Genomic DNA, 22,579 nt, shown 5'->3' with positions numbered 1-22,579 from the left:
CCAGTAATGATGACAAAGTTGAACCTGTTTTAGAGAACTTTTTAACCCAGATATATAGCTAAAGGGCAGCATATAGCAGATCCAGTAATTACATTTAATTTCCCAATTAAACTGGAATAATACATTAAAGGTCAACAATTGCCTATTATCAAAACATGGAAAAAGAATAATTGAGGGTGAAAACAATGGTGGAGTACCTAAGGAGAGCATTAGAGTCTCCTGTTTTCGAGAGCTGACAACCTTCTGCTTATACACATAGGGTTTCGTCTGCAGATGGCCCTTCTGCAGCAATCTGTGCAGCTAATGCAGGAAGTAATTTGTGTCTGTCAGATTTTATAATGTTGATGAAAGGATGATGTGCATTACTCCTGCTGGTGAGCAAGTACTCCCAGTAGTCCTGGTGTCCCCAGAATGCACCCTCAGGAACATTCTTGATTGAGGGAATGTTCTTGGTTGTTTAGATGTTTCTGTTCTACACGAGTGGTTATGGCAATTATCTTTGTGCTGCCTGTGTTATACTGAAGACAAACTGACAAAGAATCAACTATGATGGAGTTGCACTCATGCATGAGAACTAGGGATGCAGACCATGGCATTCCAGCTACAGGTAAAGATGTGAAAGCAGTAGAAAAGCAAAAGCTGCAAGCTTAATAGTCAATGGTGGCTGTATCTGTGAACTCTCCAGTTTCATTTTGAAACTATTAACCTACGGCTTGTACCAACAAGCAGCACAATTTAATTGTGTGCTGTGTGAAAAAAAAAGTACTTCTTTTATTATAAATGTGCTCCGTGATTATTTTCATTGAACACCCCATGTTTCCTTTATTATGAAAAAATATTATGAAAAATCATTATGAGATATAATAGTACTGCTCCATCTAAGCTTCTACAAATGATTCATGAGTTGCATAGACTTTTATGGCAATGTTCCACACCAGTTGTACCTTTTTCAAGCTGAAATGCTGTAGTCTGTTTAATCCCCCTTTGCATTTCACTGCAACGCCTTACCACTAGTAAGCCTTGTCACCTTCTCTGTACTGTTCATAGCAAATCTGAGAATGCTTTCCTCTGTACTAATGACCAATTGAGAGCTAATGATTAGGCATATTATAGCTGTAGTATGGTTGCCTTTCCCAGGTGTATTACTTTGCACTTGGCACCATTCTAAATCATCTGTCATTTTATCACAGTCATTCACTATTGAAAACATAATTCTTTACAGTTTCAGTCTTCAATACCCTGAATAAAATGCTTGCTCTCAGTGTCCTAATTCCTGAACTGCTGAGGAGACATGTTTTTTGTATTTTGTACTACAAATTGTACAAAATGCAAACCCAAGTCTTTTCCACTTACAGTCTAGCGTAGCTAATTTTATGTTTCATGATATTTTTGTGGTTTTTACTTTTCGTGTATGTTGCTTTTGTAATCAATTCAAATGTATTTGCATTAAAATAATTTGAAAATAATTTGAAAATAATTAAGAAATTGTTATAAGTTGTCTCTAAGATACTTTAAGTCCTCTTGCGTTTGATAGGAACAGGAAATAAATGGAGAGACATGCAAATGTTAGTAAAGAGATAGTGTGGGTTTACAATGTTCCATTAGTGCTCAAGCAAGAAGTGCTGTTACAAGCTCTTCCGAGTGGTTTTTATTATTTTATTTTATTTTATTTTATTTTATTTTATTTTATTTTATTTTATTTTATTTTATTTTATTTTATTTTATTTTATTTTATTTTATTTTATTTTATTTTATTTTATTTTATTTTATTTATTTTTTCCCTGCCAGTGACTTCCTGTCAGCAAGGAAAGTCTTGATGTATTTACATAAAAAATCAAAACAAAGCCTTTGTTGGTGGGAGTTACCAGCTAAATTGGAAACCTATGGAGAACACAAATTGAATAACAGTGTGTAGTGACCTGTGAAACAGGTCATTTAGTTGTGAAATGACTAAAAGTAGTGGTTCTCTGAGAAAAGCTATATTTTGTGGTGAAATTTAAATCAGTCTTTTATTAAGATCTGTATGCAAACTTAAATGACTTTAGAGAATATTTTGAATTTTACTTTCTTTAGGTATAACTGACTTCTTCATGAATAATCCTTGCTGTTTCTGTATTACTGTTTTTTAGAGAATAAGAGTTCCAAAACTATGTTACTGCTTACTTTCCACTTTTTAGGTATAAACAGATTTTATTTTATACACTGTCATTTTATGCAGTAAATTCATTTCACTGAGTTCTAATTTTGAGTGGTATCTGAGTTCACTTGGGATTGTTCTCTGAGAATCTCGTGAGGAGAAATTCTGGATATTTCCTATTGCAAAAGTGTTTAGAAGTGAGATTATCATTTTAAGTGTTCATTTTATGATTCTTTTTCCTTCTGTAGCTCCTTGCTTTCAGTGTTTGCATACATGTAAATTAAGGTATATAGGATTTGCTGAGCAAGAAGCTCTATCCAAAGTTGTTTTTTGTTGTTTTGTTTTGTTTTTTACTTACAAATACATATAACATGTCAATCATTATTTTCTACCATTAATGGTTAGCAGAATGCTTTCTGACCTACAACTGGGTTTAGTTCATTTCTTGCTGGAACAATTTTTATGTAGAAACATGTTGAGGAAATATGTTTTGAGGAAACATATGGGGAAACCATGAGGAACTCATAAGCAAATTGAATTCCAACACCTTGAAAGATGATACTTCTAGGTGCTGAATAGGTTCCAGTCTACCTTTTTATTTTCCTAATGATATTTCAAAATGCAGCTGCCCTGTTAGGCTCATTTTTTCACTGCTAAAAGCATTTGTCCAAATTGTATTAGAATTACATGACATAATTATCAAATGTATCCTGCCAACATCCCTTTAAAAACTGTGTATAGGAGGGTTCCAACGTTTTCATCTTTTAGTACTTGTCTAAATAATGATTATTAGAGGTTATATATCAAACTTGATAGACATTTGGTTTAAACAGTAGTACAAGTACTAAAGATCTAGTGTTTGCAGTAGTGGTAGAGTAGTAAAATGTGTATAAAGTGTCATCCTTCTTCCTTCTACTTTTATGAACATAGTGTAAAAATTACTTCTCTAGCAAAGTGCTTGTAGATCTGTAGGTGCTGTTGGCCCTAATCTACCATACACGTTAGTTCAAGATGAAATTGTAGAACTTGGATCTATACTAGTACTGATATTTCTTCTTGTTTATTTATTTATTTATTTATATTCCTGCAATGGATTGATCCTATTTACAAGATTAAGTATTTTCAGAAATTTATTAACCTGCATGGCCATATTTTCATCCATGGAGAACATGTGTGTCTCTTTCTGGAGACACACAAATCAAAGTGTGAGTTTCCCTTTATTTGTGGAAAAAGTATTTGTCATACAGTTACGCAAACTGCATATGTAAATATACATACGAATGCATAAACTGATGTGTGCATGAAATTTAAAAGTAAATAAAATTAAATCTTCCATGCAATTCATTTTTCATGGCAATGACATGCTTATATAATATGGGGGAGTGGGAAGATGGAAAAATTGCCTTAAAATTGGCCTGTTCTCCCACGTGCCTGGTGACAGGATGAGGGGGAATGGGCTTAAGTTGCGCCAGGGGAGTTTTAGGTTAGATGTTAGGAAGAACTTCTTTACTGAAAGGGTTGTTAGGCATTGGAACAGGCTGCCCAGGGAAGTGGTGGAGTCACCATCCCTGGAAGTCTTTAAAAGACGTTTAGATGTAGAGCTTAGGGATATGGTTTAGTAGGGACTGTTAGTGTTAGGTCAGAGGTTGGACTTGATGATCTTGAGGTCTCTTCCAACCTAGAAATTCTGTGATTCTGTGATTCTGTGAAAATATGTTATTTGTTTAATAAAATATTTTGTATTAAAAGAAAGGCATAAGAAAAAAATAACAAGTTCTTAGGATGTTCATTGATTGGTTTCTCTTAGCAAGTTTACTACTACATATCTACAGGCAACTCAAATACATTGGTAATCCAGAAGGTGCTTCATTCAAAGACAATCTGTCAGTTCTGTTCTTCTATCCCAACTAGACTCAACTAAGATCAGTATAAAATTTCCCATTGATTTGATGGGTTTTGATTTCTAAAATAATTTTGTGAGGACATACAAAATCAGTGAATTTTGTTAATGTTGGAAAAATTGCAATTTTTAGAATTTGGATGTGGATTTATTGCTCTGGTAACCAGCTAAATTTAACAGACAGGGCCTAATTGTTTTTCAGTTGTCATGTATATATTATATGAACTGAATCAGTAATATATTTCTTAAGCTGAAACATGGAAAAGTAAGACTGATTTTTGTAATATTTTAGTCTTCCAGCGTTACTGTGGGTTCCCAAGGTGTTTATAGGTCTGTTCTGGTGGTATGAATTAAAGGGAATTCCTTTTTCTTCCTGGGAAAAGAATATTGCTGACTCTAAAGTATTTGTTCCCTCTCTGGAATCCTGCTGGTGTTGTACTAAGACTCAGTAGAACAGACATAAGGATTATGTACATGTTTATACATATGGAAATCAGGGAGACATTTCCCATCTGTTGAAACATTTCTGGGTGAAAACAGAAAGCACCTGGGACCTTGTAAGTGATAATATTTTTCCCACAATAGACTTGTCAGTGAGAAGACAGGAGAACACTGGAACTACTTGGAGACTTTATGCAGTGTGGCTTCTGCTTCTACAAAACTAGACACAGGTTGGATTCCCAGCCTGTTCCTTGAAGAGTTGATGCAGAGGCCTCTTTATGAAACCTTCCTATTATTTTTTGTTCTCTGATGTGGGAGGTTAGAAAAAAAAAAAAAAAAACATATTCAAAATTCTGGCACTTTATGTTCACTGCTACTGATTTAAAGTGTTAATAAGGGACATTACAAATGTCAAAATGAGAAATGCTTATAATTTACTGGAGAAAGGATGTATTGGTAATATTTAATGCTATTTGCATCCAGTTACACTTGATGGGTACTCTCTCATATATTGGAAAGGCAGATATAAAACATCATTTCTTAAATTTAATAAGTTGGGACTATAGTCTTTTCTAGAATTACGTCTTTATGGGGGACTGGATACAGCTTCTATATGGATGTGAAAGGCTGTGCTATTGTATTACAGTTCACTGTCATACAACCTAGTTTAGGTCCATCACATCATATGCTATCTTCAGGAGAAATTATATTTAACATCATGGCAAATACATTCTTGTTAAACAGATGGATCTACTAAAACAAATAGTCAATTAATGCATATCTGTTTTTTGGTGATATCATCATAACTAGCTGAACATTAGGTGTGACATTAGGTGTAGCTTTTCTGTAGCAACTGGCTCAGTGGTGGCCCCATACCATTCTTGCTGTAATTATATGCTCAAGTTTATTTCCATCTCCACAGTGATATAAATACAACAGCTATACACTTTGTGTCTGCTGAGCCACAAAAACTTGATGTACCTGTCTCAATTAAAATTTTCAGAGTATAGTCATCTCTGCTATGCAGTAGATATAAATAAATAACTAAATAAAAGAAACCAACACACACCTTTGCCGGCACTACATCTGAAAAGAGAAAGAAAGTACAGATACAAAAAAGATATATGATTTGCCCAAGGTTACACAACGTCACAGCATTAATTTTCCACATTTTATATCCCTAAGTTGCTTTGAGCAAAACTGGGCTTTTCACCAGTTGAATCTGTGTTCATATCCAGATGCTGCATTTTTCCTGAGCTACGTAAGGGAGTGGCTTAGAAACTATTTCTCATTCAGTTATTTCATTGAATATTATCTTTGCTTCATTATAGGTATTTTCAAACAATTTAGCATTAATGATGGTCTCTGCTTGTGTTTCAGTTTTTTACTTGAGGCACTCCATGTGCCTTTGCTTTTATTTTGCTGAAGTGATAGACTATGTTCCTTGCTACTTGCTTTTAGCATTTTCACCATTTGTTGCACAACATTGATAGCTGAAATCAGGAGCATCCTGCTTACATCTGTGGTTAGTTAAGAGGACAGTAACAAACCACACATGGGAATCCCAGCTCTCTGCACTTTATAAACTTCTTCCATAGTTTGTGTAGGGGTAAATACTATGCACATGTTGAAAAAGTCTGGGGACAAAAAGTGTGATGCCTCTGACTTTGGGAAAGGAAAGTCAGTTGTGTCTCCTGCAGTTGTCTGTTTTGCAGTCTGACATTGAAAGGCTACATCAAAGACAGAGAAGTTTCTGTATCTTCCAGAATCCATGGAAGAGGATCATGTCATAATTGGAATTAGAATGGGAAATTAATATCAAAGAAGACATACTATGAACTACAGATTGTTTTCATCTTTGAGGTAATTTTTCCACACTGATCCTTGACATATATAGTAAAACACATTGTGTGTTTTACTACACAGCCTGCATTTGTATAAGGTAATTCGCAGTCTTATTTTTTTGTGCACACAAAATCCTGGTCTGTGACTGAACTTAATTTATCAGCATTGCTCCCATTAACACTTCAGGCAAACATTATCACCTACTGCACAGTGTGTGTCACTGGTACTCATGATCACAATCTTTGCTTGATTCTATTGCTGACCTGATATATCATTTTTGGCAGTCAGTAGACCACTCTGTTTCATTATTTTCACATTCCTTTTCTTTGAGCTTGATATAAGATAGGAAATATTCCAGGGCTGTTTTCTTACTGTTTTTGACTGATGTGCAGATTGACTGGGCTTTCATGCTTTGCTGGACTAACAAAGGTACCTGAAAGAAATGCACTGGATTTAATCTTAGTTTATTTTCATTAAAAGTAGTGGTCCAAGCTTCCAAAATTTTGGGGAGAGATGGAGCACGTCTATTAAACTGAACTGTGATAATAATTGTGCAAAATATTTGCAAATAAGTCTTAGAAATCTTCTTTAGTTTTATTCTTTTTATATACGTTATGATCTAATTAAGCTTTTTAATGACCGGTCATTAGTAATTTTCATAAACTTTCTGCCTAAATGAAGCATGCAGACAAAACTTGTGGGCCACTTATTAGAGCTGGAAATTTAATGGCATGATGTTCTTGCTGTAAACAGCTCAAAAAAAAAATGTTAACATATAGTCTTTGTAATGTAAATCTCGCAGTCTTTGCCTTTTTCATGATGAGTTGAATTGTTAGCATATGCACATACATTTCTTTTATAAAATTGTTAGGGACAATGTATATTTTAAAATAATTATGTCAAGTAAATTGTTTATGTCAAATGCTTCGAGTTATAATAAAATAAGAAAGTATAAAATATTCTGAACTCCTATAAATGCAGCAAATTCAAAACAGAAGTGGAACAAAACTGTCAGCCTTGTGTTTGTACAAGAATTCAGTCCAGACTTAGTTGTAAAATAACCCAAAATGGGAATATTCTCTGTGTCGTTGTTTATTTTTGTTGACTCCCATATACTATGCCTTAACTTTGCCCTAGGCTTTGTAAGAAATACTGATTGGGAATGCTGACTTAGGAGTTCTCACATTGGTAAGACTGTAAAGACCAGCATAGAATATGCATAGGATTTGTGCCTAAACCACAGAAGATGAAGAATATAGATATTAATATAATCTCATTTTCCTATAAACAATAAAAGATGGTGAAAGGTATGCAAATAACCTCAATTTTCTCCCAAGCAGATGTTAGTACATGCCTGGTAACATAAACGTCAAAAGATAGAATCTCATGGAGAAAACTGTATACCTGCTTGAGCCACATGCAACAGTGGTAAGTCAGAAGTCAAATGTGAATTAAAACTAAATGGGATTCTGAAACTTTTCTTTAGTGAAAGCACCAAAATGGTCTTTAGAGAAATGTGACAGAGCTGACTTAACCATTGACTTCACCATATTTACCTTGTGAGAGACTGTGAATGAGACTGTCAGAACTGTTTACCTGAAGAACAAGGCTCCTCACTTAATCCATTTATCTGTCTCTAATGTAACAACCCATACCTTCTATAACTATTGCTTCATTTTTGTTCTAATTTATTTGCCTTTCAAAGAGTTTGCAAATGAATGTCAAGCCTATTTCTAATACTTCAGATATCATATGTTCTGATACCTGTTATATTGCACACGCTTACATGAATGCAAATGGAAACCCAGAACATCATCTCTGGGAGATATTGTCATGTCTACAAACAGTAAAAATATTTATTCAGATAATTTGCAGTGGGAAGAAATAATTACATTATCAGCATGTAAGACCCTGGAGGAATCTTATGGTTATGGCTTTGCCAAACAAAATACAGGAAATAAGAGACTTGGCTCATGGATTCACCACAGAGTGGTCTTAAAACTGATTTAAGAAGGATAAGACTTTTATCCAATGAATTAACCTGTAATGTGTGAAACAAATACCTTGATAGTGTCTGTGAAATTGTACAGTAGTATATCTGTAATGGTTATAAATAATGTGCTAAATAAGGTGTCACTCAGTGTAGAAAATAATTTTTCTAAAGTTTTTAGCAAAAAAAGAGTGAAATTTTATCCAATAAAGAAGGACGTGGTATTGTTGTAGTTATGATTTATTAATTATTATTTTTTATTTTTATTTTATTTTTATTTATTTATTTATTAAGAATCAAATGCTTCATTTGGAAATTGCTCTGAGTTTTCTGTGATAATTCCCTTCCTAACTAAGGAAATTTAAACTCTTGTTATTCACCCTGATAATGTGTCTGTACTTCAAAGGGAAATTCTAAGAATAATAGACTCCACAAGGAAAACACTGTGAAGCACCTGTATAATAAGACAAATCTTACAGGTAGATGACATTCTCTTTGCCAGAAATCTTGATATAGTAATGTAAAAGAATGTTATCAAAAACAAAAGAAAACAAAACAAAAGTCAGAAAGAAGGGTATTGTTTCAATACATGGATGGAAGATTCTTTCCAGACTAGAATTAGCTGGAAACTCATTGTTTTGGTATTTTGATATTTGGTATGTTTTTTATTGCAAGGCCACATCCTTGTGACACCTGTTACTCGGGATCTGGAGATCTATACCTGAACAAAAGGTTTCTACTTAGAATTTTGAAAGTAAGGGAACTCAAGTCCTTATATAGGTTGATCTACCAAACTTCCTGTTTTTTCTGCAGCTCTTTCAGGGAAACACTATAGATGTAGGTTTAGAAGGAACTGAGCAGGTAATTTCTGCTGCAGTAACTCATCCTACAAAATGGAACAGCAAGAGTAGCAGCAGGAATCTCAGCTGACACTGAAGAAAGGTAAATGTCTCTCCCTTTCTATTTTCAATGGTTCTTCTATCGATGCCTAACCAGCTTGGGGAGTTTTTTGGAGGTGAAAGGGGCGAGAAGACAGTAAGGAGATATGAGAAATAATGGGCAACAGAATTATACACTGGTTGGGAATAAAACCTGTTACTGTTTCTACAAGATTCATAAATTTATCTAGTTTCAGTATGCATTAAGCTTTCAGTATTCATATAATACGTGTATACAGAAGCAAGCTTTTCCTTCTCCTTGAAATATGTGAAGGCAAACAATTTCACAACCCCGAATACCCTAGTTTTCTGCTATTAGATTAACAGTTTATATATGTACGTAGTCTTAAGTGTCCTTGAAATTGGGGTCTGGACTCATTTGTATTTTACAGGAGATTCTAATATTAAAATGTTCGAAAATCAGTGGAATAGAGTAAGGCTTAATTTTCAGAGGATCCAGAGGCAATAAGGTAATATGTTGGGTGTTTAGGCCCTAGAACCACACAGCAAACGCTATGATTAGTTTCTCCAAGATGTACCACTAATTTGCTGATAGTGTAAAGTATTTACTTTCTTTTTTTTTTTCAGATAATTAATAGGATAAACACATCACAGTTACATCCTGAATATACATAAAAGAGAGGTCTTTCATGAAATTTAGGTGGAATGGCAAGACATAAATGATCACATGAAACTAAGCAACAGAAACAGTGTTTCCTTCCTTCCCTCCTCCCTTTCCTCCTTCCTTCCCTGTAGTTCTTAATGCTTCTGTTCTAGCACTTGGAATATTATTTTCTGTTGTTTTGTTATTCACTGTGTACATGTTTATAAATGTAATTAAAAGAAAACTTCAGAATAATTTTTTTTTGTTTACCTGTGACTAAGCTGGACACAATTAGTGGCAAGACCAGCATTTGCAGCATTCTCATGAGTAGTTCTCCTGGAAATGAAAAGTACTTGACTTCCCGATAGCTCATCTTGTATGATCGGAGAGAAAATCCAAGAATTACACCTGGAGAGAGAGAAAAGATAGTCATAATGTTATTCTATAGTAGTAATAACATCTAAACATGTATACGTATATATTAGTTAGTTGACATACCTGATTGTAATATACATTTTTTACTATGCTCTGGATTGCACTCCTGATTTGCTCTCCCAAGTATCAGCTACTTATATGAGTAGTCCTACAGAAGCCAATGAATTATTTTTCACTGCTACAGATCCAGAAGGTAGATTGCATTTCAATTTTATAAAATCAAGATTTGTGTAAAAGGAACATTTTGAGTGTTAATGAAAGGGAAACAGTCTATACGACTGCAGCAGAGTGCTTTGAATTCTGAGATTTTTGAGTGTAATCATATATGTAATGCATATGTATACTAGTCACCAACTCTCAGAAGTCTTGTCCATGCCTGTTTTCTCTGTTGGGCCTGATCCTGTAGACATGCTTCAGATTGGATGAGATAACCAGGGGAGACTTAGCTGAGAATCCCCTTGTGGTTAGGTCTTTACCCAGCAAAACAGCACCAGGATATAAGTAGGCTTTACACATGCCTACCTTCAGACACACAAGCACATGCAAAGAAGCATTTAATGGGTGTTACAAGGTCTTGCTGGATAATTAAGTGGTGGGTTTCAATGCCTGAGGCTTTGGGGTGAGGGAGTGCTTAAATCCATTTATCTTGCTAGGAACAGATAAATGGTACTTGACAGATATTTAAAAATGGAAGCCATAGGCAGGCTGATGTGTGGCAACTCCAACTTCTCAGCTGCGACTTCCTCACCTGGCATGAATTGCCTTATTTTCTTACTTCATTATTTGGTTAATTAACACTACTCATTACAATGTGCTGAGCAGTAAGTAGTTTGGTGCCTATATGATGTAGGTCTTCTATATCCAGCTGAGCAACACATAGCTGTATCTTGAGCAGTCCTTAACCATACAGGTAGTGAAATTCAACTATCTGTCTTTTGCACTCCTGACTTCTTGCCCACTGTCTAGCACTGTCATTTATGCTAATTGCCCCTGTATAGAAAGTTGGATCAGAGAATTGTTACTGTTGCAGAAATAATTTATTTTACTGGGTTAATTTTCAGCCAGATCAAATCACTGAGGTGACTTGTTCGCATGGCTGCACAAGATTTGGTAGCTCCACAAAGGAATAGGTAGAAATGTGCCTTGAAAAAGTGTGACTGCCCTTTTTGGCAGCCAAGTAAACTCAGGTGTCCTAAAAAATGAAACTGCATCCTCAGTGATGATAGGCAGTAGAGCACTCAGGTTCACTTCTAGAGCTTGTTAGAGCTTGGGCTGGCCCTGATGGTGCTATGGCATTGACTAGGTCCAGTTCTTATCACTTCATGCTTTTTGTTGTTGTTTTGTTTTTTAAACAGGATTTTTGATTTGTAAATCTATACAGTAGATAATATATTTGTGTCAAAATTTTGCAAGGTAAAATATACCGTCATGCCTCCTCTACACCAGCTCATTACCATCTGCTGGTGATAAAACCCTCATATTAGTGACCCCCGTCTGTCTGATCATGCTGCTAGGGACTTTAGCAGATTGTTTGGGTTAGAAGAGTCCAGAAAAATGTAGGACAGAAAACTCCAATATTACAGGATGGAGGAAAAGTGATTAGAGTACTACTGGAACAAATCATGGAGTTCACACTACAGAAGAGAGGTATGGCAGTGGAAAGTATTTATTTTAGCCTCATTCATATAACTCAGGTAGTTAGCCTCATTCATAACTACTCAGGTAGTTAATGTGCATTTTGCATAGATTATTTTTAAAGTAAAAGTAGATCACAAACCACATAGAGAAAGGGTCTCAGAAAACCTGCATTAGCGTTCCCTTATTTTCAGTAATATTTTAAATTCCACTGCAGTATTACTGTTTATTTTCTTTTTATATGGAAAACACATTTCTCAGATATAAAGAATTCATCTGGACCCTTTGTTTCTGCACTTAATGAGCAGTACATTTTGACAACTGGAGAACAAGCAAATAGAGATAGACCAGTCTCTTACTTAGGCTGCAGTCCTGCAATTAGTTCCACATGGATTAATCTCTGCACCAGTACAAAGCCTCTGTGAAGTTAGTGAGGGCTTCTAAGGCTGCTATAAGAACTAGTCCTTATGCTATACTGTAAGGGCTTTATTATCTGGTTCTCTACTGTCCAAGCTGTACAAAGTGTGTTAAGAAAGGATCAGGGCCCAAGCAGATGGCCGTTTCATTGAATACTGTTGGTAGTGAGAGTGAGTTTCTGAAGCACCATGCAAATCTGTTGAGCCTTTTTTTTTTTTTTTTTTTTTTTTTTTTGTCCTATTATGTTTTGTGCATTATTACAGTATTGCCCACCACTGCAGTTTACTAGAAAAAAATTCTACAACATGGAAGGAATGTGCCCTGGTGACCTGGGCTGACATCTGATGGTTACTAATTCTTTAGCCTTAATCTTAGCATTGATCTATGTGAAGCCAAAACAACTTCCCCTGACTCAGTTTCCCTACCTGTAAAATATAATTACTATTGCTTTAAAGGCCTGAAAATTGTGTTAACATAGTGATCTTAAGTGCAGAAGAAGGAATTTAAGAAATGATTTTTTTGTTTTTAGTCTGTTAAAGAAAGAAGAATAGCATGGTTTTACCATCCTCTCTTGATTTTAGAAAATATGGAGAATAAATTTCTTTTTCAGTTCTCAGTTTAAATATCTAGATAGTAGATATTAACTCATGTCAAAGTTTTATTAACAAAAAAATATAAGATTGCAACAGACAAGTGGAAGTTGACAAGATAGCTCTAAATTCAGGGCCAACGTTCACAGGTTTAAAACTTCTATGATAACATGATAATTTAAAGACAGGCACAATGAAAAGTATCAACATGAATTTTGGAAATTAGACATGGTATGAAGTACTAAACCTCTGGAAGTTGTACAGTATTTCAACAATCATCCATGCCTGTGCATGGTTAGTGTTGTACTGATAAGCGAGCCCCACAGTCAAGATTGTGAAGAGTAAATACTGGAGCTGGCCTTTCTCTGTAAAAGTTTCAAGTTTCTGATTAATTCTGAAAATTGTAATGAAACAAAGCCTTGTGTGAAACATGCTCCCACAACCTGTTGTGCAGGTTTCTGTCTACCCTCAATAACAGTACAGGACAACTAATCTAAGATATTAGAGCCTAACTTCCCAAATGGTAAATGGTTGTCCTCGTTTCAGTTAGGACAGTTAATTTTCCTTCTATGGGTGTATCACATCCCCTATCATGCACCAGCCTCTGGGAAAGCTGAAAGATACGGTGGACTATTAAAGACTATGCTGAAAACAATGGGTGCTGGGACATTCAACAATTGGGATGCACATTTGGCAAAGGCCATCTGGTTAGTCAATACTAGGGGATCTGCCAACCGAGCTGGACCTGCCCAATCAAACCTGTTTCATACTGTAGAAGGGGATAAAGTTCCTGTAGTTCCTTTAAGAAATACGCTGGGTAAGATAGTCTGGGCTGCTCCTGCCTCAAGAAAAGGCAAACCCATTCGTGGGATTGCTTTTGCTCAGGGACCTGGATACACTTGGTGGGTAATGCAAAAGAATGGGGAGGTCTGGTGTGTACCTCAAGGGGATCTAATACTGGGTGAGAATAACCCATGAGTTGAATTGTATCATGTTAATTATTATATAATACTATATGTTGTCACTACCATGATTGCTATATATATATATATGTCACTACCATGATTGCTATATATATATATATATGATGAAAATGGTGACTAATTAGAACGTATTAGAAGGAGTGTAACCTGAGCATGACATAAATGGTATGGAATAAGGGGTGGATATATGTCCTGGTTTCTGTTAGGACAGAGTTAATTTTCTTCCTAGTAGCTGGTAGGATGCTATGTTTTGGATAAGGATGAGAAGAGTGCTGATAACATGCCGGTGTTTTAATTGTTGCAGAGCAGTGCTTACACCAACCCAAGGACATTTCAGCTTCTCACTCTGTCCTGCCAGCGGGCAGGCTGGGGGTGCAGCAGGAGCTTGGAGGGAACAGACCCAGGCAGGACAGCTGACCTAAATTGGCCAAAGGGGTATTCCATACCATCTGGGGTCATGCTGAACAATATATAGGGGTGGCTAGCCAGGGAGGGGTGGGTGGCTGCTCGGGGTTAGGCTGGGCATTGGTCAGCGGGTGGCGAGCATTTAGATTATGCATCACTTATTTCGTACACATTATTAGTAGTAGTACTATTATTATCATTATTGCTATTATTATTATTGTTATTATTATTTTCCTGTCTTAATAAACTGTCTTTATGTCAACTCACAGGCTTCACTTTCCCATTTCTCTCCCCCATCCCAGAGAGGGAGGGGGGAGGGTGAGTGAATGGCTGTGTGGTGTTTAGCTGCTGGCTGGGTTAAACCACAGCAATGGTGTACCATATCCACACTGCAAGAAAGCGTAGATTTCTTAACAGAATCTGTTGTGTTTTTTTTTGTTTGTTTGTTTGTTTTTTTTGTTTTTTTTTTGTTTTTTCCTAAAGTTCATTTGCAAATGAACTTTAAAATACTTCAAGAAAAAAGTGAAAAGTTTCTTACCTACATTACAAAATACCTTGGTCTTACAGAGGTAGAAAACTGTTTCACGCAATTCTTTGTGTTACATAGATGAAATAGATAAATGTTGTACACCCACTCATGGGTTTAAAACACCACATCAGTTAAAAAAATTAACCATAACTCTTAGAAGACGATAGACTGGGTTTTACCCAGATCTAAATGCTTACTTAAGAACTTTAGGGAAGTCTTTATCCTCCTCCTTAACCTATTTAGATTAATTAGGTATGAAAATTTAATAAAGAGTGTAGAACAGTATTTTTGTTGTTGTTTGTTTGTTTGTTTGTTTGTTTTTTTCCCTGTTTCAACTAACTGATTATTTCAAGGCAATAAGGAAGCTCCTAAGAAATGGCACAATATTTTTAAGTGAACACTAGCAGCAATTCTGTTAAATAAGTGAATTCTGAATTTTTATAATGAATCCTTATAAGTGTTTCCTCTCTCTTGCATCAGAAACACACAGGAAATAAACCCATAAAATTATTTGGTGTGTGTATTTTTATAATGCCTATGCTCTCTATATTTTCATGCAGAAAGTACAAAATCTAGCAGTTTTATTCTTTAATTGATCATAAATCACTCAAACATCTTTCAAGGGGAAATTACTAGATGGTATATTAATAACAGTGTAAAAATTGCCCTTTAAATAAGGTCTTCTGATTCTTACCAGTAAATCTCAAAACACTGCTAAATGAGATCTGTGTCAATATCCTTTTCTTTAACAGTGGACATATAGACTTTTTCTTTTCAAGCAAGAAATAAAAAGTATCATTATAATTGGGAAAGATTACCTTAGACTAGGTAGAATGATCACTAAAATAACTACTGTTAAGAGTGATCTTTCTGAATATCTTGTAACCAGTGAGCAAATAACATTTTGTTCTATAACAGAAGTTGGGCTACAGCCAGTAAGAGAATCAGGCTCCTACCAGTCTAATGGGACATTGTATATTTTTGTTAGCTGCACAACCATTTCATTCTTATGTTCTTGCAGAGCCCTGGAATGAATGCTTTTGTTCTTTGGGTCATTTGTTTCTGCTTAATTTAGCATTTTGTTCTGACACCTTTTCTTCTAACAGCCATTTTCAGATAAGGTTTCAACTGTATTTACTTGAGGCAAACAGGTAAATAACCTCTCTAAGTGATAAGAAATACTTTAAGTTGCCGACAATAATAGTTCTTAAGCTCTTCATCTGTTTTTGCTTTCACAATTTTATACTTACCCTTCTCCTTGCTTCCCATTCCCCTTACTCTCCTTTATACTACCTGATCCTTTCTTCCTTTCTGATTTTCCTTATGTGGGTATGATAGGCTCCTTTAGAGGCCATTTTGATGAACCTAAATGCTAGTTGCCTAACATAAGTATTAGATACTTAAATACTGCAGCAATTTTTTTCTTTATTACTATTATTTTGTGTGTGTGGTGGTGGTGGTGGGTTGTTATTTTTACCAATTTTATCTTAAAGATTGGCTCATTATGCTAACTGTTGTTTAGTAGCTAGATGGTTACTTTTAGTTACTCATTCAGTTTAGGTCTGTAGCTGTTACTGCTCTTAAGCATTTGAGAACTACATCTTTTATTATACATGTATAGTCATCAGTGCTGCCTTATTACATTTCCTCAACCTTTTTTATCCTAGACGCATAAGATCTCTCTAAAGCTCTTTAACATAAAGTGTATTTGGTGGGATAACTGAAAAAGCTATCTGTGAGTCTTCATTCCCAAAACAGGGAAGTCCCCTTGGTTCAGGAGAGGCAATTCCAGGCTGTTTACTCCTGGAAGCCCTGTGGTGGGCAAAAAAGCAAAGGTAAGGATGGGCACACATGGCATCAGACTGAGGGGGATTATGTTGTAGAGAGCACCAAATTGCTACAGGTTAAACTGATCCAAATTTTTACTGTTTTAGTACACTTGTACTTGTCAAATACTGAGATGATCTAATCTGGGAGCTGAACTAGGGAGGAACTATTTTTACTGGGACAGTTTTCTGCCAGTTTACTTCCGCGGACTGGTTTACTGCTGTGCTGGATGGCAGGAATGCAGGTGTAATTGAAAGTGGAGAAAACAAACAAACAAACAAACAAAAACCAGTTGGGGCTATAAGTATGCAACCTATGGTAGAGTAAGACTGACTTAATTGATCACAAAAACATACCCTTAAGCAACCTTATCAGTTACACTTCCTCACAAGCCATCCAGAATTGGGGATAATAGGTAGCTTGGAGTTCCTTCAGTTCCCTCTTTCTGAGGACTAATTATTTTCAACAAGCACTTGCTGCTCTTTTTGAGACCTGAAGAAGACCTGGTATGAATTGGCCTAATAAATTAGCTGACTTTTCTCTAGAGCTCTCAAATGATAGAGGCCCGTCAGAGAATTTCACATCTATAGCTGAATATCCCTGTGATGTGTTCCTGCACTTTTAATGCCATGACGTTCATGAGCTGTTCATGAGCTCAAAGTAGCTCTCACAGGTCAATATAGTGAAGCAGATTATGGGTCAGTCTGGACACAAACAGATCTGTTTCCTTTGCTGAAGAGAGATGCTGACGGAAGTCAGGGGAGAAGTCCTTTGAGAGAGACAAATATCCTAGACCTGCTTGGAACCCAGAAGCCTGTGATATGAGACTGTGCCGTGGGACAGTTCTAGCAGCAAAATATTAACTTAATTCTTTTGGGGAAAAGAAAAAAGAAAAGAAAAAAAAAAGAAAAGAAAAAAAAAAAAAAAAGAACTACCTGGTTTATCTGTGTATAAAAACAAACAAAACCAAAACCAGAACCAAACCTGTTTGAGTCAGGATGCACTATACTATTGTACACAAGTCGGCTACCCCTGGGAGTCCTGGGTGGCATGTAGTGATGGTGGCAGGCTGGTCATTACCTACATCCTACAGAGTCTGCTGCGCATGCACCCATGAAACTTGGGGCTTTCTAAGACTCCCAGACATCAAGGGATTCAGCTGAAACTCCTGCTTCAATTAAGCTGTGAACGATCAGAAACAGCAGACAAAAAGCCTCAGATTCCATCTGGATAGAATTCTAAGGCTATAAAAAGAGACATATCTGGAGAAAAACAAATGTAAACTGGAGTAAGAGTGACACTGATGTCAAAGAGTTTTTCCCTGTATCAGGAGAGAAGTTGCTGTGCTACCCTTCCTCAGGCATCACACGTGTGCCGTGGTGCTCCCAACTGTACCAAGTGGAGGCAGAGTGGCAGTGCTGCAGCCATTGAGTCAACAGCGCTTGCCTCCTGACCCTGACCCTGAAGATCTCCTTCATTCATTGAGGGCTGTTACCTTCCAAAATCACACCAGATTTGTAACAGACTTGTAACTTGTACCTCTGCAGGTACAATTTGCAGAGTTCAAGAGGCATTTTGTAATTTTCATGTATTTTATAAGCATTTATAACTAGGTTAATATAGTTTTGCAGGGCACTGAATTTGCATCTCAAACTTAGGAGACTCAAATCGTCTGCCTGTTAATGACTAACTTTAGGGGCCTGAACTTCTGTAACACCTTGATAGCTATGACTGGGCAACTCGCACATTGTTTTCAGCTGCAGACATAGCATCTCTTCCTTGGATTTTGTGGACAGAAGGCATATGGTGTGAATGAGGTGTATGGAGCTGTGCAGAAGAACTGATGTAACTAAGCAATAAGTAAAATCACTGCTTTATGAGATACAGCCTATATGAGGACATTTTGTGTACTAAATCTGAGGGTATAAAAACATCTGAGTGCTGTTAGAAAATTTAAGCAGATAAAAATGCCACTGGCACCACCAACAAACCATTGAAATCTTTGCTCTGCTGCTTTTTGACTCCACTGTTATCCTTGTAACATGGTTTCCATTCTCTAGTTATTTAGTTCATTTGCCTTTCTTCCCCATTCAATTTTCTCCCTTTGATAACACATCAAAAATATCATTCTCTTTTTGTCCAACTTAGGCTTCTCTGTTGGTCTTTTTTTTTTTTCTTGATTTTTCCCTTGTATTTCTTGAAGCGTTTCTGTATTTTCTATATTCCTAATTTTATTCTCACACAAAATACTTTATTGAAAGACAGACTACTACTGGTTTTGCTGCATAAAATGACATATAATTCCAGTAAAATTCATGAATTTTGTCTTTCTCACATAAAAAAAAGGTCCAGCATTAAAAAAAATGTCAGGTTACATTTTCTGAAGTATTGTCTAGAGTTAAGATATTACTTAGTGTTTTACAAAATTACTGTCATAACTTTTTTCATGCTTGGGTTTACTTTGCAGCTCCACCTTCTTGACTAATGCTCTTGTTTTTACTCCCATAAAAAATAATTCCCAACAGATAAGAAGGCTGATCTCTTGTAAAGTTTACATAGTTACTTTCTTGCCTGTTTTTCCTCAACGGGAAGCTGACATAGTCCTTAACAGCACCAAATTCCCTTTTTCTCTTCAACAGTTATATCTGCCCATCTGTATTATTATGTCTTTTTTTTTTTTTTTTTTTTTTCTTTTTTACAGTACATCAACACTCAGGAATCAGTCAATGAGACTGAGATCCCTCAATGCCAAGAACTTTGTGCAAATGTACTCAGAAAACAGGTCTACTCTGAAGAATTTCTGGTTTACTCTAACAGAGAGCCTGAGGTTAGCCCTTGATAGTTGCCTTTATTTGAGCTTTTAAATTCCACCTTAGACATATATCACAAAACACTTCATTACAGGCTTGGCTTCCTTGATGTTCAGTTTTATATGATCATTTGTGGGAGGTTCACATTACGCATTCATATCTCTGTGGAGCTAGCCCAACTTCTCATTCCTACAAAACCACCTGTTAATTTAACTTAGTGCTGATAGTCTAAATCTGTAATTGAGGTGTTTGCCACTGAGGATTAAGTTTTTGTTGAATCAAGATACGCCTGTGCCAGAACTGTTTGGTCATGGAACATAACTCACGTGGCAGACTTCACTGGAAGATTTTAAAGATTCTTTCTCATCCAGTATTTTGCTGACACATGCAAACAACCTGGACAGACTGAGAAGGATTTCCTGTTCTAGAATACAAGATTTCTGCAATATCAGGTTTAAGTATTACTGTAATCCCTTATTTAGATTTATCACACTGTATATTTTTTCAATAACACATTTAGGTTTGTGACTGAAATTCATGGAGTCATATAATCTTTTCAAAAAGACAGCTAGGATGCTTTCAAGTCTCTAGCTATTTGATTTTGTTAAGTGAGCCTCTCTTTCCCTATTATGACTTCAATGAAAATATACTTATCTAGCATTTCCCATCTATTCAGTATGCTGTTCAACAGCCTCTTTCAATAAACGAATTTCAAAACTGTTTTATTTCAGTTGATTCAAAAGAAGTCTCAAATGAGCTTTTTAACTGACTGACTTCTTACAAGTTGTCATTTGAGGGATACAGTGGGTGGTCTGTGATTCTGAAAATGTTGTACCACAGAGAATTGATTTGGATATAGCTGGCATACAGGCTATATATATAGTTACCCTCTTCTCACTGTTAGTCATTATTCAGAATGGAAGAATTTCTCTACCTTAAAGGTCACAAAAACAGCAAAGGGAAACTGGCACCTGGAACAATACTTAATCACAAAGTAAGTACCTGAGTCCAAATTGTGACCTTCAAAGTCCCTCTAGGTAAAAAAGCTTAGTGCTGGGAATCCATAAAGTTAATAACATTAAAGTTAATCCATTCATTTTGGAAGACCCCTCACTTCTCACAGTTCTGTTAGTGTTTTTCTTGGAATTGCCATAACCTAAACATCAATTTGCCTTTATCCAGTGTAAGTACAGGGGGCCTAGAAACTGATCTGAACATGTCTGACACACACATGCAGAAAATCAGCTGGATTTGGGATGCCCTGTGTTACTGTTCTTGCTTCAAGTTTTGCTTAACAACCTGGGGCTCCTTGCTTGTTTTAGCCATTAGGTATATGTATTTGGTATACGCATTTGCCTTTAGAAGTCTTGCATTTCATTCTGCCCAATGACAGAACTTTGAAACGAATGGTGGAATCCATCCTGTAACTTCAGTTTTTAAAGGAAAAGTGTGAGCCAGTTCCTCAAGCACTGTTGACACCATTCCCAAGGTGAGGGTTCATCTGTTTCTGGATCTTGATTAGGTGAAAATATCTGGCATGGTTCTTACTCACTCAGCAAGGAGTGGGAATGTAATCTGCTACAATCCTGCCTTCCTCCTGGCAAGTTTTAAGCATTTACATGTTTGCTTTGTGCACTTGTGGGGTCACCTTTTGAATCTGCCTTCTCTCATCCATGCACTATAAAGGCATCTGAGTCTGAGCTTTGGAATCCACATGTAGCTTCCCTTACATTTCAGACTTTGAAAAGCTAGGTAGTACGTCTTTGTTTGTTCAATGTATGTACAAATAAAAAGATTTAAAAAAAAAAACATCAAAAAATATGCAGCAGTCTAATTCATCAATGGTCTTTTGTTAGTACTCCCAGAAATTTCTTTATTAACAGCCCTGTTATACTCACACAATTATAACTTCTGTCTTTTTTAATCTGGTCCTTGTGAATGGCAGAAATATTTACTATAGCCAGTTTGAAGGATCAGTGTAAATTATACTTATCATGTAAGCCCCACCTTTTATAGACCTTTCTTGAACAAATGAATTTTCTGTTATACCAAGTTATCAAAATGGTGAATACCAAACACACAGTGTATAACTGCTAAGCTGATTTCCATTTATGATCTTATAATGATACCAATAAAGAGTAGGTAGCCATGTTAAATGTAACAAAAGAAAATTAATTTATTCAGTTTAAGGAATTAGACGAGGTTCAAAAGGTGGATATAACTACTGCCAGAGAAAGGTCATGGGAGTACAACTACAATGCATGGATAGCAATAACACTTTTGTATCCTTCTGATTCTCATGTTGTCTTTCTCTTTTTCTTTGCCTCCTTTCCTTTTAAAACATTTTTAAATGTTTTCCTTTTCACTCTTTTATAGTTCCATGGACCGATTATTATTTTTTTTTAATCCAAAAACATTTTATAAAATCTCTTATCAAAATAAACTTATTTTGCGTGGCTTTAAGGAGCTTATATATTCTGGGTTTTCATCATGTTGTTTAAAAGTACACACAGTGTCAGTACAATTCCAGCTCTCTTGGGTTGATGTAATAAATGGAGTAATCCAGCACTTACTGAAATCTACCAGGAATAATTTCCTTTCTTTCCCTATTTTTCATAGTATCTTCCCTATTCCAAACACTTTTTTTTTTTTTTTTTTTTAGGGGAGGGTCATTGTTATGTCAATGATATGAACTAAAACTGCATGTTTAGGAGCCTATTTGCTTCATAATACACATTATTGACATTAGCATACTCTGTGAATATGGAGAAGTTTCAAGAAATTGGCATACAAGCAAGAAATCTCCTAGCTCTTCACATTTATTATTATTATTTTAATTTATCACTTAGATTATCTTATTGCTTAAAAGGTCCAGGCTGAACAGGGCTATATTAAGCTAGGCAACAAATAGATGACAAAACATGGTAAATCCCAAGGATACTGAGTTCTAATCTGAAGATAAATAACATACAAAGTCTGAATGTAATGCACCATAAAAGTACAGAATTTGGAGGATTGACAGAGGATATATACAGCTAATGTGACTGCATGGATTATTTTATGCAGTTGCTGGTTCTCACTTTTTAAAGAAGG

At 35.8% G+C, this 22,579-nt stretch overlaps 1 protein-coding gene across 1 annotated transcript in view; it reads right to left on the bottom strand.

The window, feature by feature from the left end:
* Nucleotides 1-22,579, bottom strand: part of SLC1A3 (solute carrier family 1 member 3) — a 64,318-nt gene that overhangs the window by 33,682 nt on the left and 8,057 nt on the right. Inside the window, exon 3 of the mRNA XM_068667098.1 lies at nucleotides 10,126-10,263. Coding sequence (XP_068523199.1) covers nucleotides 10,126-10,263 — 138 coding nt within the window. The remainder of the gene's footprint in view (nucleotides 1-10,125; nucleotides 10,264-22,579) is intronic.

The sequence above is a fragment of the Anas acuta genome, chromosome Z (genome assembly GCF_963932015.1).
Source record: "Anas acuta chromosome Z, bAnaAcu1.1, whole genome shotgun sequence".
Lineage (NCBI taxonomy): Eukaryota > Metazoa > Chordata > Aves > Anseriformes > Anatidae > Anas > Anas acuta.
This window is presented reverse-complemented; position numbering and strand designations above follow the sequence as displayed.